We start from the raw sequence: 20,263 nt of genomic DNA on the forward strand, positions 1-20,263 counted from the left end.
TGAAATTATCCATAGGAAAAAAAATTGTAATATTTTATAAAAAGCAGGAAGGCACTTGTATGTGAAGGACTGAGGTCACTTTGTTCTGCTTTGTTGTGCATGCTATTGTAAACTAGTCATTTATGTGAAGTATTTGCTTTTGTGCAGTGCAGCATAAATGGATTTTTGCTGCACAGTGCAGAACTCTAGAAGATATTCAACAGCAAAAAAACAAAGCTGAAGGATACAGCAATGCTGAACTTAGAAGTTTCAAAGTGAAGATTTCTGCCTATTTGCCCTTGTCTGGGAGACAGAAGTTTTGTGTGTATCAGTTAACCATTAATTTTTTCATAATTGCAGGTTTCCATACCTACACAAACACTGCAGCTGGTTAAATAGAGATATCTGTCTTTGAGCTGCTAACGTGCATATGCAACTAGGGCATCTATATGAGCTGTGTACAGTCATCCATGGGCAGAACAGCTTGAAAATTCAGCTCCAAATATTAATCTCCTCAGTGTGTTGGGGTTTCTTTGTATAGGGGAAATATTATAGTTCTCCTTTCTCTTCCCTTTGCCTCTCCCTTCAAGGTTAATGTTTTTGTTAAGACAAAAGAAACAGAAAACCTCGTTGAGTATCAACCAAAGGAGATTGGTATCTAGAGGACGTCTGGAGGGCATGAGATATTATTGTCTCCTTTGAGCTGTTGAAATCTTTGGGACCATTTTGATGAAAATAATTAGGAAAATAGTGTTGGCTTGTTATTAGTAATGGGTTTGCATGAGTTCCATCTGTGGACCTGAATCCTATCATTTGTGGAAAAACTAGATTGCTCCTTTGTGGCTGACAGATATGAACTCCTGAGTCCATCTGAGTTCCACCTGCTTACAGGGCTCTGTTACGTGAAAGTTGCCTTTCCCTTCCTTTCCTTAGTTGTTTGAAAATCAATTTCAAAGCTTAGATTCAAAATAACCATAGTACAGTCGCACCGCAAGTCTGCCCTGCACTTTCTCCATTTTATTTTTACCCTCAAACACACTTTGAAAATTGCTCAACTAACATGAGCTTTGGAGTGATTCCTTAATCAGAAACAGAGTCACTCTAGATTGAATTTCTTCTTTAAAAACACATTAATAAGTCTGTGAATTTTCCAATATGAATGGAATAAAGATATGCATGAGGGAACAAGGGCTGCCAAAAATATGTGTGAAGGTAGTTTATTGTTATATGGGATGTTATTAGCATCCCAACCTTATGCCCAGCCTACTTGTTTATTGCACTTATGTTTCACACACTTGACTGCCCTTCAGTTTGAAACAGCATAATTTAGAATAAAAAATAAAACCAGACCTTTAATTTAATCATGAGCAGGGAACTGCCATTGCAATGTAAGTCATTGTCCCTCATTAATGTATCCTTTCACAGGAAAAATAGTATAGTGTTTCCATTTCTGTAATCTGAACAACAAACATGTTAGTAGGTATCAATTACCAGCCAGTTTCAGTACTTAGAACCAGTAAGAAGGCCCATGCAAGGGTTTCACATCTGGTTTTAGTGAAATTGTTCCTGTCTGTGGTATTTAAAATTTAAAGAACTCCTGTTATTGTGCAATTGGGAATCCTAGGGGAGTACAATGTTAATGAAATCCATAATGCACAAGGATTTTATGATTGCATTTTCAAGGCATTCCTTCAAAAGGGACAAGTGATGCCTGCCATGGCAGCAGTAATTGTGTTTTTACAGAGTAGATTTAATGTTCACGTTTAAGAAAGCAGTTACATTTACACTTCTCTGAAAAAATAACATGCAAAATCTTTATTCTAGGGGTCTTTTTGCTTCTTATTTCTCAGTCCTTTGAGAAGGAGCCGCAGGCCATTGTGCCTGGCAGGACCTTGTGTCTCAGGGATGCCCCGATGGGCTGCGGCCAGCAGCCCCAGGGCAGGAGCAGGGGGAGCTCCAGAGGAGCCCCCACAGGGACACTTGAAACCCACGTGTGTGGCTTTGAGGGGAGACTGATTGCCTATTACCAGGGTCACTGGGAGCCTGGGCTGCCATCAATCCTCATCGCGGGGTGGGTTTGCAAACCTACAAGGAGCAACACCTTCTGGGTACTTTTACTGCAGGATCTGTATGTTTTCTATCAAAATGTTTCTTCTAATGCATATAACACAAATCTTTGTGCTCCCACCAAGCTGAATGGCAGTTTCTGGGTGGCACAATTTTTCTCTCATCCTGTAACTGTGAGTGAGACCTCCACTTTGCCCAGAGACTAAAATGTGTTCGTTAATAACATGAGATGTTCAGTTCACATTATGTCTGGGGTAGGAGAAAACCATAAATGCAGCTTTAAGAATCCTGGTATCAGATCAAAACTTTGCAGCCATAAACCAAAAAGCACTAGCCTGATATAAGCACTCTCTGCCAGTTCAAACTTGTTCAAAAACATTAACAGGGTGTTAATGTAAGTGGACAGTATGCTCTGGATTGAGCATTATCTGTCATTCTGCAGCTGTCATGGGGCCTTACACTAAGATGAACTCCTTACTGTGTGTTCTGGCTAATATGACACAAATCCAGCCAAACCAGCCCAAATTTATACTGCTGGGTTTTTCAGCAGGACACAGACCTGATACCACGTATGAACCTGCAAACTCAGGGGTTGGCACAGGGAGCACCAGGCTCCCTCTGGCCTCTGCCTGCCAGTCCCTATCTCACTGCCCATGGCACCTTTGGCACCTACAACCCCTGCAGTAATCGAGACCTCTAGACCAGACAGCCCTGGAGCATCAGCTGATCTGGTGCAAAATTCTCCCTCTGCATCTTTCAGCATTCAGGAGTCTGGAGAAAGGCCAGAGAGGTAACAATAGGTCTCCTCAAAAAACAGCCTGGGAGATCCCCCTTTCCTTCACTGATTGAAATATCAGTTGTTTATTTAACACTAACTCTGCTGTGCAAGGAAAATATACTCCCATTGATTTAAAGCATTTTCTGTATACACTACTTCATCAGAATTGAGAGGGAGCTCTGAGATGGAATTTACCTTCCACATTTGTCTTCATTCCTTTACTTTTTAACCTATATTCTTCATTATTTGCTCCTTTGTAAGTGTAGCCCAGGGAGCATGCATCACTGATGTGAACTGGTATATAGATTAATACTGATTTATTTCCATATCACTTCTGAAAATAATTGCAGTTCATCATTTGGTGTCTTGACCTTTCATCTGTGTCATAGCTGATTTCCTTATCAGATATTCACTTAAAAACATAGTCAGTATTTATATTTGCTGCTGCACAGCACATTCATTTCATTAACAGGTTTATTCTTACATCAGGCAGATGTTTAGGCTGACTTTGCCCAGCAAGTTTATCTAAATACTTCACATAAAAAGCCATGGATGCGCTGGTCAACAGTGCCTGTTATTTTTATTATGATTTCTGTTTCTTTTGGAGTTTGGTGCAGAAGTGAAGTGCAGCATATTACTGTATAGAATAGCCTGAAAACTGGGAAATCTCAGCCTCCCAGTTTTCCTGGCCTTTGAAGGACAACCTAAGAGCTGGAGTTCAAGGCTTTGTGGTGGGGCTTGCCCATCATTAGGGAGCACACTGACATTAAAGCACAAAAACTGTCAGTCCTTTGTCTTCTCTGCCACTTTAGATTATAAGTCATGAATTTAGTTCATGTCATTTTACTGTTCATAACTGCACTCCAGAAATCACAAAAAGCAGAGTTAGCTTTGTGTTGAAAAGTGTTACAGTTATCTTAGCGGTCTTAACATGCTTTGCACATGGGCAAAGAATGACAAAAGAATATTCCTTTCTGGAAATCACAGCCAGCACAGACTGTGACACAGCACAGAACCGGGGTTAATTGACCCAGCAGGATACATTCATACCTTTATTTACTGTGACATGGGAATAAATGGTAGAGTTTCACAAAGGCAAGTACTGAAATTAAACTAGAGGGAGAGTGAGAAATAAAAGGGCCCTACAAAGTATGAAGGTTTTTTGATTATTCAAAGTGCTTTAAGAGCTATTTTAGTACCAGAAAGTTCCCAGCCATAGATTTATCACTCTGGGGAGGCTGGAGAGATGCTCAGAGAACTGTGCAAAACCATTGGCAGCCTTATTGCTCTGGTAGTGCAGGTGCAAAATGCAGTTTAGAAGAAAATCCTCTCTACCTCCCTCTGAAATGTTTCAACATCAGGCCTAATACAGAGGGGAGTCCTGTGTGGCTTCAAGCAATCCTGAGTGCAACAGATGGAGGAGCAGCAGAAGCAGAGCCCCTCTGAGCCCCCACTGCCAGCCTAATCATTAAAATAGTTTCATTTTTTCCAGGGGATCCACTGTGCAGAGATCTGAGTAGTTTGTATGTAGCTCTGTAATTACCTGTGCATCTACTTCCCAGGCCAGCCCTACATCCCCTCAATGGCTGTCAGACAGATGGCCCTTTAGAGCTGAGATAGCGAATTAAAAATGTGTCCACCAAAAGCACTGATTCAGCAACTACTGAAATAATTTTGTACATTTATCTCAGTTTCACTAGTTGGTTCCAGGAGGGAAAGAAATTAAAATCTTTAAATCTAAACTAAAACTAGTTTTAAACTAACCACCACTGGCTTGTTTAGTTTCATTTTTGTTTTTTTTTCCATCACATCTTGTTCTTCTTTATTTCACGGAAATTAAATCAACTTTGTACAAAGTGGTTCTTCTCTCTCTCTTTTGTTTTTGTTTTTATTTTTCCCATTCACCAGGTTCAGATGTTTGGCTTGACTCAAAATACTTGTTCTATTTTGCTGGCTTTTCAGCTGCCATCACACCAAGAAATCAGTGGTTTGTGCCATTCTGCTGGGTAGGGGAGCTCTCTGCTCTCTCCCAGATGGTTTGCAGACCCTGTGGGGGCTGAGGCAGCTTTGCCCACTCGGTACCAAACAACACATCTTAAGCAAAACCCCAGCCAGGACCTTGTGCAGATGTGAAGGAAGGCATCTCAGAGGGAGATTTTTCTGAGTCTGGCAGAAATAAATTAATCTCCGAGACTAGGCAGGTGTCAGACTAGGGTGAGGTAAAGCTCAGGGCTAGAAGTTAAGTGACTAAGGGCAGTGGCTGGAAACAGAGCCTTGGCTAGGAGCACACAGCTGAGGTGTGTTCTAATAAGCAGAGTTATTACTGAGCTAAAGGTCTCTGCTCTCGTGGGGCCCACCCTGGGCTGGAGATGAGAGTGTGCTGCTGAGTGCTTTGCAGAGAAGATTATGCATTTTTATTCACTCTTTCCACACCTGCACAGTAGTATGAAGCTGTAGAGTTGATGAGTCCTATGGGCCCTTCCCCATCCCAGCATCCAGGCTCCAGATTTTCTGCTGCTGAGCTATTATTTACCTCTCCTGCCCTTGTGTCATCCTGCTTTTCTGTCCCAGTTCAATTCTGTTCTGCCCATTAGGTGACATTTTCACAGCAGTAGCAAAATAGGTAGAGTGAAAGGATAAATGAGATTTCTTCCAAGTGGTAAATACCTGCCCTTCAGAAAGCAATTTGTCTTCTTGCCCCCGCAGAAATAAAAGAAAAAAAAAAGTATCTTTCAAAAAGGAAACACTTAATTTCATTTTGTCTTTGTCTCTAATGTTTTCATTTAAGGTTTCAAAAAAAGTCTTTTGAAAGGCATCAGAATAACCTCCAAAGCTGACTGGTAAACAAAAGCTGCTAGCAGAGAAAATGCAGTTTACCAAACATTGAGCTGAGATTCAGTTTTCAGGCACAACTGGCTTCTCATCAGGGAAGTACTGTTTACACATAACTTCAGCAACCAGCTGTACCTGTGGAGTCTGGTCTTTCTCTTCATTGCAGCGTTCTGTGTTGAACACTTCAGGCTAAACTCATTTCTGGTGTTGATCCTCTTGAAGATGATGAAAGGATCCATGTGTCCCATCACATATCAGGATATGTTTTAACTGGTTGTATTTAAGTTACAGATTATTGCACTAAAGTGTCTTTCAGCCATAACAGGAGCAGGTTTTTCTCCAATGCAAATGCCATTAACTTCAGGTGATGGACTGAAAGGTTAACATAGCACAGAATAATTTTTAAATGTTCTTACCAGGCCTTAAAAATTAGCTGTCCATAGGAGGGTTCCCCCCTTTCATGATATGCTTTACTAAGAAAATACATCCTGTGTTTATTTTTAAAAGCCACAGCTCTTAAAAATCAATAGTTTTTCTCTTTACATAACTGCAGACAGAGTAACTTTTAGATAGGTAGAGTGGGGATACAAAAACCAGGCGCCATTATCTGGCCAAAGAAACCCTGTAAATAAAATCTTCCTGCCTAGATTTTGGGCATGCTTTGCTGAGGGGAGGACAGAGCTGGGGGTAGCCAGTCTCCCAGGTTTGCTTTAGCACTTGGGGGAAGTTGTCTTGGTAGTCAGTGACCTGTGCATCCCTTCTGCTGCCCCACTTCCTCCTCTGGCACAGGACAAGAGCTCCACTCTCAGCAGTGAGTTTTCCAAGTCACAGCCTCAGAAGTATTTAATCTACATGTGTGCATTTCCTCAGAGCTGTGAGGAACATACCAGAAAAGTGAAATAATCTTTGCATGTGCAGTCTGTCTCTCATTTTTCACCAAACATTTACAGCACCCTCACCACACAGTCTAACTGTAGCTACCTGACATTTTTCTAGAAGGTAGTAGAAACTCATATTGTAAAAAAGCAGTGACTTGCTTGGTGACCCAGCAGTAAATTAAAATCATCATATACAATGTGTATGAAATAGAAAATCGAATTTTGATGCGACAAAACTGACAGTTCCATTTAACAGAGAATAAATGAATCCAGACTCCTGTGGATGAATGACTGATTTAAAGAGACTGTGCTGATTTTCCAAGATGAGAAAGCTGATCAAAAGAAAATACATGTATTTCCATGTGACACAGGTTGTACACCTATTCCAGTGAAATTAGACTTAAAAAGTATTATATCACAGACACTGGCACTTTTTCCTCATTTTGCTGTGATTTTTTATAGAAAACACGAAGCCTGAACTCTCAAAAATATCTGAGTGTAGTAAATTCCAGTTATTTCAGTGGAACTGACAGTGAACACAGTGATTGCACAGTCAGATCTATCTATGCCATCGAGGTGTGCTGTCTGAGACAGGAGAGATTTAATTTTGCCCAGCATATCATCCCTTGCTTAGCAGCTTCCTACCATTAGCACAGGTATGCTGTGAAACAGGAAGGAGAAGTTATTACTGTGTGTTTACACATGTAGTATTGTACTTGTACTCAAAATAGCACAATTATACATCAAGCCCTTCTGCCTGTACCTCCTGACAGCAGCTGGCACAAAAAACCAAAAGAACTTAATAGGCAAAATTCAATTTTTTCCGCCCAAAGTCTGGTTATTCGCATGTGAAGAAGGCTGAATGAGAAGCTTTGGATTACTTGTTTCCCATTTGTGTATTAGTTGCTCAGTACACTTAGGGGAAAGAAAGTCCTACAATTATGTCCTTCTCTCAGAAAAGAGTGGTTCTGCAAGTATTGCTATAGAGTTTCCCTTTTCTATAGTTTCTAACACAAACCAGGGAAGGTCACATTCAAACTGCACTAAATAGTTGTCTTCATTCCAGATCAGAGGATTAAGCTCAGGTTTAAAATTAAATGTAAATTACAAATAAGTATTCAGAAAACGTTAATTAAAAGTATTACGTTCCTGACTCATTTATTGCTCAGCAAGAGTTCCTAAGTATCTTAGCTGGAGAAAGGGGCCATTCACATTCCTCCTTTTTTTTGACCAAGTCATTGTACATGTCTTAGGTTATCCATTTGCAAGTTAATGTAGTGCTGAAGCAAAGGTTTTCATTTTAAAGAAGTAATATTTCACAGCAAGATATGTTCCTGCAAGATGTAAAACAATCTTTTTCTAAAGCACTGGGAGTTAATCAGCCTTTCTCTCCATTGCTACAGAGAGGATTTGAATGGCACAAGATGCTGATTGCTTAGATCCCAGAGTCTATAGAAAACCCAATACGATTACATTTTCCACCCTTTGTTATCAGAGTTTATTGTATCTTGGCGTCCAGGTTTTAAATAGTGTTCCAGTAAGAAAAATAAATTAGGAAAAAGGTATTTTCTGAGTCTTCTGAATAACGACGGCGCTGCATCAAAGCCCCACATCAATGTGTGAGATGGAGCTTGCAAATGAGTGCCAGGGGGATGGTTCCGTGTCCCGGCGTGTGCCCTGGCTGCGTCTCACCCTCGCGGCGAGCCCGGCTCTGCCGGGAGCGGCTCCTGCCCGGCTCTGCCCGGCTGCGAGTGCCCAGCCCCGCTGGCACACCGGGCTCTGTGCCCCAGCCCCACTGTCACACGGGGCTCTGTGCCCCAGCCCCACTGTCACACGGGGCTCTGTGCCCCAGCCCCGCTGGCACACTGGGCCCTGTGCCCCAGCCCCGCGGCACACCGGGCTCTGTGCCCCAGCCCCACTGTCACACCACGCTCCTGTGCCCCAGCCCCGCTGTCACACCCCGCTGTCACACCGGGCTCTGCCCGCACCCCAGCCCCACTGTCACACAGAGCTCAGTGCCCCTGTCCCGCTGTCACACCGGGCTCAGTGCCCCTGTCCCGCTGTCACACCCCGCTGTCACACCGGGCTCTGCCTGCACCCCAGCCCCGCTGTCACACCGAGCTCTGTGCCCCAGCCCCGCTGTCACACCCCGCTGTCACACCCCGCTGTCACACCGCGCTCCTGCCGCCGGCAGCGCCGCTCCCGGCCCCCTCGCAGCATTTCTCTTTCCCATTTGATCTTTATGGTTCCCATACTGGAGCGATTTGGTTTGCTGAATTCTGGAAATGGCTCCAGTTAAAATGGTAGTGTATTAACCTGCTGTACTGAGTCTCTTTTGTTTCTCTTTACCAGAGTGCTGCTTGCCAATTTTTATGACTACAGCAGATTTTACTATTCAAACAAAACCAGATGGAACACCAGTTCAAAGAACATGTCAGAATTAAATATTTCTTTTTTAATTAGTTGCTTCTGATTTATGCAAAAAAAAAAATTAACATAAGAGTGGGAGAATGTGCCATGAATCCAGATGCAACACAGCCCACACAAGCATTATCTTTTCTCTGTCAGAGACACAGAAGCTTTATTCTTTTCTTGTCTTTTCTTTTTTCCTTTATGTTTCTGGATTTCATTTTTCTTAGGCTTTCTGCATCTTTTCCTTCTTGAACCAGCTTCATAATGATGACTGAGGTTCTCTTATGTTTATCAGTCATACTTTTTCACCATTATCCTAAATTTTCTCCTATAGAAACTGCCTGATCTTCTTCTGAGAAAAGTTGCTGTACTCAATTCTGTGACCACAGCATCAGTAGCTCAGCTTGATAGCATCTTTTGACTCTATTCTTTGTTTTCAGGTGGGGGGAATCTTTACACTTACGTTTTTTCTTCTGCAGAAAGGGATTTGAGCAGAAGGTGAAGATTATGAGAAATATATATTTCAACTGCTAAAGAAAGGTTCATTTCCCTTTTGCTGCCAAGAATTCCTGTGTCTTTGGCTTGAATGTTTTCTCATCTCTTCTTCCGTGCTTCCCCATTTTGCCAAGTCACATAAGCATCAGTTCAGTAAAACATGCTGACTGGGGACAGTTGTTAGGCACAACTGTTGTTTGCCAAGTCACTGCTTTCCCTTTTGGGGCTTTCAGGATGTTGCTGTCAAGGTCAATGAGAAAGACTTCAGTCTCTTAAGGACAGATCTTAATAAGAGCAATATTTTCTCCCCACCTTCTTTCTGGAGCTGCTGCAAGTATCGCTGCAAGTTTTACACAAAGATTTGAGGTAGTTTATAAGATTAACTATTTTCACTTAAATCCAGGATGAATATTTACAACCTGTCATTAATCAAGGAGTTGTGCTCTTGTAATGACTACTCATGTCAAGAGAATGAAGACTTGGAAGTAATTTTCCAACCAAATTAATTAGACTATTTTCAGAATTTCTACTGGAGCCTGTCCCATTCCTACTTAGCATTACAATCTAAGAAATTAAAGAATTAAGTCATAGTTGTGTATACCTCATGAGAAAGCATGATTGGCCAAATCAACAGCAGTGTTAAGAAAGTAGATCAACTCTTGCTTAATTAAATATTTGACAGAACAGTGAAGCGTCACAGCAGTTAATCTGACCCAGAGCACTGTATGCTATCTAGGGAAATGACACGGTTCTCTAAAAATATTTGCTTTGGTATGTTGTGTCAAGTGATGGATTGTACAGCTTTTCAAGCCACAAGAGATGCCCACAACAAAAAGCTTCCTGTTGTTAATCAAACTCCAGCACTCAGTGCTTTATTTTCTCAGGCTGTTGAACTCCTACAGTAGGAGTGCTAAAAGCTGGCAAAACTGCTCCCTTGCTACAGCTCCCTCAATGACTGTATTTTATTTAACAAGGCAGATTTTCATCCTGAAGATAAGGTCTTCCATACTACAACCCAGTTATGTATGATGACAGGAAGAAGCAATATTAATTTCAAGCTGTGTGTGTTGTGTGTCATTCTTTATCCAGCAGTTTGCTCAGATTTGCTACGTGATGCATTGTGCAAAGCTAAATGTTATTTATTTCCTTCTCCTTAACTGGCCTCAAGTAAAATGCATATGCCAGCCCTTGCATATGTTTGTCTTAAAAATGTGTCACCCACCTGCATTTTTTGGAGACAGTGCTACAGCAATAAGAATATTTCTCCTGGATGCTAGGAGACGTAGAATAAATAGAGAGGAAGTAATTCATATGTAGAAACAGCTAGTGCCTTGCAATATGCTTCTGTAGGAAATAAATTGATTTTAGAAATAGGAACAAGTGAGGCTTTTTTGAAAAAAAAACATGAACATTTCTCTCCTGGAAGAAAAAAAATACACACTCGAGATGCTCCTCATTTTTTGTAAGGTAGGGGCCCATTCCTATAGGCAAGTCTGCTCCCAGACTTGCACTTTCAAATAAAGATGTTCACATTGCAGTGCAGGCAACTATCAAAGGCTGTGTTTTTGGATAAGGCCCTTAGGCATCATTTTCCAAGCGAGATATGCTTCTTAAACTGAATGAAAGTGAAAATTTGAAAAAAAGAAAAAGAACTTGAAACATGCTGCTGTTAGTCAAAGCTGAAAGTCTGGTCATGGAAACAAAATGTGAAGATTTCAGGTTTGGAGACAGCTGCCTATCTCAGATCACAGCCATAAGGCTTGCAATAACTTACAAAATCGCTTGCATTTTCTAAAATAAATACCAGATGTTTGTTTATCATATGTGCAGAACGTTAAATGTCAAATAATTGCAGGGAAATGCATTTGATGTTCATCTTCAAAAGTACTGTATTTCAACACCATATCTCTTCACAGTCACTCTAACATGAAACACAAGTTCTTGAAACAAAAAGGACAAGAATGCCAAAACAAAAAGCTAGTTATTAAAGAGTTATATTACAGTCATATCTGGAGTAGCCTGCATCTGAGAAAAATGGGTTACCTCTGGTCACATTAACACTTGGAGACTTCTTTGGAGAGGACATACTGTGTTGTCTGAAACTTATACAGAGAGGTGGACTCTCTAGACATAAGGTTCAAGATGAAAAAGACTTCCTGTCTGGTGGCACAGCTGTTCCAGAGCTATTACCCTCTGCACTGATTCCTCTGGGAAAAATACAGAAGACCTGTGTCTTATCACATCTACACTTTGGTACCTTCAGCTTCCAGTTGTTACTAGCAATTGATATGGTTGCACTTCAATTCTGAACAGTCCCAGTGACTTTTAGAATCTGTTTTATGGGCAACTTTTTGCATTTTATAGAAAGCAAACTTCCAAAAACCATTGGAACAAAAGCAAAATGCATCACAAAGTGATTAATGGGGGGGAGCTTAACAGCCCATTAAAATGTGTCATGCAGTTTCTACATAATTCATTTCTATCACTTTACTTAGAGAAGATTGTTACATTTAGAGCTTAATTTGCAAACATACCTAGGCACCACAGAGGGGTGCACAGTGTTGCAATTCTGTTTGCATGCACCTGGAGAGGGGCAGCTCCCCTCTGGAGGCCATGGCAAAGAACTGTCAAAGGGAAGTAAATGCCTTAAACCCTACCTCTCTCCTGGACTTTTTCACTGACAGAGTTAGTACTAAAAATTCTGAGATTCTTCTGCTTCTCTGTTGTTTTATCTCATCTTTCTTGTTTGCACTGCTTCTTTCTCACAAAACACCAATGGAGAAATGTTGTTCTTCTTTCCTTTATCAGCTTGTGAGCAAACAGCCCCTGGCATGCAGTAGGTCTGGGGTCACAGCTTGCTTTTGCAAGGGGTTTAAAACTGTGCTGAACACTCGAGCTGTCAGACTCCAGGCACTCCAGGAGAGGACTACTGCTGACATAGTTCCAGTTTTCAAGAGCACACAAAGATTTGCTGACCTGGAGAGAAAGCACATCCATGTGAAGAGATGTGCTGCCTTGTAACAAGGAGAGCCCTCCTTCCTCCAGTAATGTCTTCCTCAGTTACTGGAGCCAGGAGTGCTAATGAGGTTACCTTTCCTTACTTACTTATAGGCAATAAATCTGAAATCCTCTCAGAATCTCCCTCTCTCCCACTGAGAGAGTTCTGCCAGGTTCTAGGCGTGAAAGTACATGTCCATATCCATTGTGTGTTTGGGACTTAATCCTGGGCAGTAAGATGGATGCTGTATGATATTCAGTGTCCTGGAGTTAAGAAGGTGTATTAAATCCCTGAATTTGGGACCAGGCAAAATTTGGGGACCTGAAGTTTTCTGACAGGACAAGCCTGAGGCCTGAATGATCAGTGACTGGTAGCAATTGATAAGTCAGGCATCAAATATCAAATATTCCTAAGCCACCGATGTTAAATTTTAACTTGATTTCAAATACCTAGAACTCTTGCAAAAGGCCATTGCTTGACTTTATTCACAATGAAGTACTTACTGTATATTTAAAAGCCTCTACTAGAATAATTTCAAATCAGTTGGAATGGTACAGGCTTGGGACCCTAATCATTTCAAAACTGAAGAGCTGTTTCAAATTGTAAGAGAGGCAGATCATTTAAATAACTTAGCTCTGTGCTCCCTCAGACTTCCAGATTTTCAAGTGCACTTCAGCCTGGAAGTGAATGTGGTATTGGACATAACTCAGTGCAGCACACTTTACAATCAGTAGAGTACAGCTTGGAGAGCATTTGAAGTTAAGCTGAGATTGCTCAGAGCAATGATGCCCAGATTCCCCCATTAACTTTCAGATTGCAACAATCTAACATCTGAGACTCTCCAGTTACTTTAAATCACTTGATTGTTTTTGTGAGGTGGTGCTGGGATTTTATTTTTTTTTTTAAGACTGAATTTTTTTTATCACGCAGAAACAAAATGTTGTAGTAATTCACCCCTAAAGACAAGGGCTAAAATGTTACATATAGACTTTATGAGCCTAACAAACTGGGGCAGGGGCTTTGCCCTGAAAGCCAGTTCTATCTGTCACACACAAGGCTGCTATTCTTGTGCTGGAGGACTCCAAAATGCCTTGCATATGACATGGGCACTGAGAGAGTGACACTTTGTCCTCAATAGCACTTCCTTCAGCCTTTTGAGAGAGAATGCACAGCATGTTGATTTAACTGCTCCAGTGCCTTTGGATATATGACATACATCCAGGAAAAAGGATGCCTGTGGGACACAGGACGCATATATTCTGCATCCTACGTACTTTGGAAATAATGAGAAAGACTGGGACATTCATGGGGCCATTCACTTGAGAAGGGTTAATTCAACCTATTATCCTACTAAACTCTGGACAACTAAAGTTAGGGGGAAAAATTACACTGATTAATATTTTGTGAATAGAGTCATTTTATACTGAAATTAAATTACCTGCTAAAGGTTCTCACTACAGACAAAGAGAGTGAAGAGTTTGAGCAGAGTTTTAATTGGTTTGTTGTTATGGCTAAAAAAGGCTGTAAGGAAATGGCAGAGGTTTCAAAACAGTGGTCACCAACATGACTGTGAGAAAGTTTTTTTCCCAGTTTCAGCTATTTGGCAGCTGGACTTGTGCACTGGGGTGAGTTCTGTTGCCAGCAGAACTGAGTAGCCAGCTACTTGAGTAGCTGTATTCCTGCACCCCACGTCATTCTCCCAAACATGCTGATACTTCTTGGATGCCAATTGATGAACTAGATAAAGAAAAGACCTGGATGAAAAATAAATAATGGGGGAGAGCAAGGTTAACCTAAATCACTTGTCCATTTGTAGTGGACAATGTAGCTCCTTGAGAGGAGGAGAGAGAAGAGTGAAGAAGAGAGATGACCTCTAATGCACATTCATGTGCATTTCTCCAGCGAGTTCAAAATGACATTGTTTTCTATTGATAGAACTTCATGGCATTTGACAGTTGGAACAGAATTACTACACCTGTGCTAAAGCTTCTTTCTGTTTTTCCCAAATACATCATGCAGTACTAGCAACTAATTTGCCTTTTTCTCAACAAAATCACACAGTGATTTGTAATTATCTTGTGACCAACTAATATACACCAGGATTCTTTTCTTCTCTTCTATTTGCAAGTAACGATCTTCTGGGTTTTAGCAGAATTCTTGTTATCATTCAATAAGTGCAACTTTGACATTATCCTAGTAAATTCTACCCCATTTCTACTGCCACAGTGTTGGCAGCACCTTGCAGCTGAGTGTCCTTAGGGAATTTCATTAGCATCTATGCAAGTGCTTAATGAAAGTATTAAGTAAGGTTGTTCAGCAGACTGGTCCTCGAGGAATTTCTTTAGTAGCTCCTCTGCAGTCTGGTGGTTCCCACTTGCACTGGTGGTGTCTCTGGTTTCTCCCTCACAGAGGAAAGAGAATTCTCTGGTGTGTGAAGAACATTCCTGGCTAATTAGGCAAATTTTCCTGAATTCTGTGATGACACCGTTTACAAAAGAGGAGATTATGTCTATGTTAATGTCCACAATATTTGGCAGTTTGCTTTATATAAAATCCTTGTTATTTTTGTAAGGCAGGGTGAGCCACTGCTACAATGTTATTATGCTCTGAACTAGCTGTCCTCACATTTCAAATTATTCTCTACCACAGGTAGACCTGGGCCTTCTCCGCTTTGTTTCTGGAATTGGGACCCAAGGAGCCATCTCAAAAGAAACAAAGAAAGAATATTATCTGAAAACATATCGTGTGGATGTCAGCTCCAATGGAGAGGACTGGATTACACTGAAGGAGGGAAACAAGCCTGTTGTAAGTATTTTTTTTTTCTTTTTTTGTCTCTCTACAGCTGAGAAATAGTCTGTTGAACTGTTTAGTTGTTACTATCTGTTTAAAAAGGAGGAATAAGGTTTAGTCAGGTTGATCCACACTATTTCCCAAATCCAAAAGCCAGCTTGTTTCTCAGTAGTAATGGGACACAGAAATTGTTGATGCAAAGCCTAGAGCAGCTGAAAATGGTGTAAGGTGATGCCCTATGTATCGAACTCACCATAATTTGAGTCATTTTGTGTCTTTTTCCTGGACTGTTCTGCTATTTCCCTGTTTCTCAGAGATTTTCTATGTGACCTTGAGAAAAACATTATGCAGAACTTTTCAAAAAATGTGTCTGTCTGTTATGTGCAGTGAAGCTCTGGATATGCAATAAGTCAGTGCCTCGGCTCCCTGTGCATGGCCATGCAGCACTGCTAGCTGATGATTAGTGGTTTGTTAGACTTCCAAGTATCTCAGCGATGGGGGTCATGCAGACAGATGATTAGGCACATCTTTCCATCCTTATAGATTTTTATCACCTTTCCATTTATCAGCAGATTTGCTCTCTGTGACCTCCCAATGAAACAGCTTTAGACACTCATAAGAAAAATTGTCATTATCCGCTACCATGAGCATAAAGCTCATTACTGAGAAGTCAGTTGTGCTCCAGCTCGCACATGAATAGCCCCAGTGAGGCTGTGCCTCCCTCCCCACCTCTCTCAGGATGTGCCTGAGAGCAGCATCCCCAGAGGCTGCCAGGGGCTGATGCAATTGGAATCGTTTTGTGGTACCTCCCTTCAAAACAGCTTTTTTGTGACCCCTCTGTAAAGACACAGAAGAGCTGTACAATATCAAAGTCTATCAGTGTAACCCTATCTAGCTCTGAATATTTGGTTACTGGTTTGTCCCTGACTCATCTGTAAGGGCTATGCCAAGTCCACTACATTTATCTAATCAACGTGGTAGCAGTGTTTAACAAATACGGCTTGCTTTTTTTGAAATCCTTTGGAAAACAATAAAAAATGAATACTGAAAGCTTCTCTCTGACAGGTATTATCCTGGTTTTACTGGAAGTTCTGAAAGTCAGATGATACTATGTGGGCACTGTACAGTGATGTATATAAAGATACAATAATTGACTTGCCCAGAGTCACAAGAGGGGCCGGTGCAGTGACTGGTATGAGACACAGAGTTTCCTCACTCTGGATTCTGTAATCTGAACAAATGCTTCTTTCAAAATCAAACCATGCCTGATTTTCATTACCAGCTTCAATTTGTAAACTCCCCAAAAGTGTACTTTACATGAGTTTCTCTTGCACATGCCGTCTTTAATTAGTGAGAACATTTCCTAAACCTGTGTCACTTGTACAAAGGGTTCATTAAAAAAATCTGTTTTCTAAAATGGCAGTATTTTGCTGTTGATCAAGACAAGAAAAACATATGCACCAGTCTCCCTCCCAGATATTTTAATTCAAATGAAAAGTTTGCAGCTGCAGGTCTCAAGGCAGCCATACACCAATGTTGCACTAACTACATATAAGAATCTGTGTACTTTTGAGAAAAGACTCCTTTTCTCTGTCAGATGAAAACTTTGAGAAAACTACAACAGGTTCTCACAGAAAAAAAAAAGTTACAGGAAGGAAATGCAGTTCCATTAAAAATCTCTTACTAGATATGAAACTCTGATATTAAATTACTTGATCTGTAACTGAGCCTTATGAGTTGACAGCTGTGTGCTGTTGGCCTCCGTTCCAAATTAATGCAGCTACTGTAAGGAACAAACAGGAAAGTAGGACAGTGTGTGTAAGAAATGGGAGGATCTCCCATAAAAGGAGAGGGGTCTGCATCCATGGAAAACAACAGGAAATTGGTCCCCTCTACGTGAGGAAGAAGCAGGAAGCTGAATCACCTTCTTTGGACTGGAACATTGCAAAGTTTTGGCTGGGCTAGGAAAGAGTGTGTCTGCAGGATCCTCAACATGAAAGCACAGCACAGTCATGTGCTTCTGGTGGAAGTCTCATTGTTCATCTAATTTGACTGCCAGCCTCGGGGGATGCAGGGAAAATCTTGGAGCCTGCTATACAGATTTTAAATAGACTTCAATCTCAATATGCAAGGAGAAAGAAATTCTGAGACTTTGTTGAAAAGGATTTGAAAACAGGGTGTTAACAAAGCAAAGTTTGCACAATACACCTTAAAAATCTTAAGCCCAAGGTCAGCAAAATAATATATATTTTTATCATAACCATATAGGATTTTTATATGGTCTAATTAAAATCCAAATCTTTAATTTGAGCCTGAGTTTCTTAAACTTTCTGTATTATTTGATGAGTGTACAAGAAATAGAACTGCTCTAGTGGGGCATTGGGGGATTCTTCCAGGACACAGGAGTTGTTGGGTGACGAAGACCAGGGTTTGTCATTCCTGCATGTAGATCTGGGCATTAGGAACAACTTTTTTAGTATCATTGAACACCTTACATCTTCGTTTTTCCTCCCCAAGGAAAGCAAACCTGTCTGCAAAAGTTGTGTTAGGAGATTAATGAAATAGTTTCCCATGCAAGTCTTTTGTCTCTGCCCCCATAACCAGCCCTGGTTAGACCTCATATCAAAACTGTCTGTAAAATACAGAACTGTAAACACCAGTTAAGAGAAAGCCTAACAAATATATACTTTTTCTTTCCACACAAAGGTGTTTCAAGGGAATAGCAATCCCACTGATGTTGTTTACAGAGCTTTTGCCAAACCAGTTTTAACACGGTTTGTGAGAATTAGACCTGTGTCTTGGGAAAATGGAGTTTCACTGAGATTTGAAGTGTATGGCTGCAAGATAACAGGTAGGTCTTGGGAAAGATTATAAAATATGGGGAATTTATTGTGCCTATACTGTGGGATTTATTTTTATGAGTAAAATTAATGAACATGATTTCCACCACGATCTGAATGTAGAAATGTTAAAAAAAAAGATAATAAAACACCACAAACCAAACATCCAGTGTTATCTGAATATTTTTATGATGCTCTATTTTAGTTTTAATTACTTTTATTGCAATCACTTTACTACTTCATGCAAAATTCCTGAGATACACAGATATTTTGCAAATTCCCATGTCATTTTTTCCCTTCTAACCCTCCAGTCCCTCTTATGTCTGCTATTCATAGGTAGTTCTGAGCAGGTTTCTCAAGGAACAAACACACATTACACATGACTAGGTTTAAAAGGATTGCAAGGTACAAGCACTTAGATCTGCAGCCTGTGCAAATAATGGTGGCTGTAGTCAAGTTCCCAGTCATGATCAGTATGGCAAAAAAAGTAATTCCTTTATATCACACAGTTACCTGTCAAAAATTTTTAGAAATATCTTTTTTACAGTTTTAGGGTTTCTATAATTTCTACACAGTGGAAGTGCCTTTATCTGTAAAGTAGAAATACAACTTACAGTTGAAAGAAAATGATAAAGATTTATTAGACTTTAGAAAGCTAATTTTTCTTGCACATTTTTAGCACTAAGTACAGTTCAATGGCACTAATTTTTAATATTTAGGGATTTTTTTTTTCTTTTAAAGTATTTCTTTAGTTTGAAAATGTTTCTTAGAACTGGTTTCCATACAGAAGGAAAATATGTTTACTGATTACTTTGTTAGAGAATTCCAAGCCATTCTATAAAATCTTTTCAGATTAGATGTAGGTAATCAGATCTACTGTTTCATTCTATATTAGAATTCTTAATTTCTTGTGAGCAGGTACTTCTAATTTATTTTTTATCTAGGTTAATAAAAGAAGCAACTATTTAGCTTCTGTGTCACCTGAAAAAGTCTGAGAGACAAAAAAATGCATTAGGAAAATCTCAAGTGCAACAGTAAATTATATTTTAATGTGTGAAGATTTCCATTTTCACTGTCACCAAAATTAGGTAATCTGCAACCAGGTTTTGGCTGGTTTTGTAAGTTTTCTCTGAGGAAATATTCACAAATTCAGATGGCCCTCCACTCTTTTAGCAAGAAGAATAGAAAACAAGAATAGAATAGGATTTTCTGATCCTTTTGGTTCCCACCAAGCCAAAAATACTTGTGGTATTTTGGTACTTCCTGCTAAAACTAGGATGTGCAAGTTTGAACAAATGAAATTTCTATACAAATCAAATAGATTACTTTGAATATAAGAAATAAATAAGTAATTAGCTATGATAGTTGAATTGACCAACATGTCCTGTTTCTGTTTTGGCACTTGTTCAGAACAACTATTTAATTTATTTGGATTTTTTTTTCTCTGTAGATTATCCTTGTTCTGGGATGCTGGGTATGGTGTCTGGCCTTATTCCTGACTCTCAGATCACTGCATCTACCCAAGTGGATCGAAACTGGATCCCAGAAAATGCCCGCCTGATAACGAGCCGTTCAGGCTGGGCGCTGCCCCCAACCACCCATCCATATGCAAATGAATGGCTTCAGATCGACCTCGGTGAGGAAAAGATAGTGAGGGGCATCATTGTCCAAGGAGGCAAGCACCGAGAGAACAAAGTGTTCATGAAAAAATTCAAAATTGGCTACAGCAACAATGGATCGGATTGGAAAATGATCATGGATTCCAGCAAGAAAAAGATAAAGGTAAGGACAAAAACTGCACTGAAGAAAAGTTTGCATTACATTTCTACACATCTCTGTCTGACCTTAGGAAGGGCACACAGCTGGGGTGAAGCCAAGTAGGAGAACTCCAAGGGCAGCAGCCCTGAAGGAATGCTGTGGGAGCTGTCCCATGCCTGAGGGCAAGAGCTGGCCTTAGGACATTTACCTCTCTGGCAGCAAGTTTTGCTGATTCAACACTTAGTTCAGGCTTGACTCCTGGCAACATGGGTGCCTCTCTGGTTCACCATTTACTGCAAAATCCCATGCAAAGGGATTTTAAAGTCTACTCTAAAAAGCTGAACTCTAAAACTGAGAGTGAACAAACTTATTTGAGACAAATTTATTTGAATTGCTTTTTGTTTGCTTCTTTCTGTTAGAGCTATAGAATGAGAAT

At 40.4% G+C, this 20,263-nt stretch overlaps 1 protein-coding gene across 2 annotated transcripts in view; it reads left to right on the forward strand.

Annotated features, from left to right (window-relative positions):
- Nucleotides 1–20,263, forward strand: part of NRP1 (neuropilin 1) — a 113,562-nt gene that overhangs the window by 64,549 nt on the left and 28,750 nt on the right. For both annotated transcript variants that reach the window (XM_054629427.2, XM_054629436.2), the window contains exons 8-10: nucleotides 15,089–15,244; nucleotides 17,936–18,080; nucleotides 19,520–19,851. In XM_054629427.2, the coding sequence (XP_054485402.2) occupies nucleotides 15,089–15,244; nucleotides 17,936–18,080; nucleotides 19,520–19,851 (633 nt within the window). The remainder of the gene's footprint in view (nucleotides 1–15,088; nucleotides 15,245–17,935; nucleotides 18,081–19,519; nucleotides 19,852–20,263) is intronic.

This window comes from Agelaius phoeniceus, chromosome 1 (assembly GCF_051311805.1).
Source record: "Agelaius phoeniceus isolate bAgePho1 chromosome 1, bAgePho1.hap1, whole genome shotgun sequence".
Classification (NCBI taxonomy): domain Eukaryota; kingdom Metazoa; phylum Chordata; class Aves; order Passeriformes; family Icteridae; genus Agelaius; species Agelaius phoeniceus.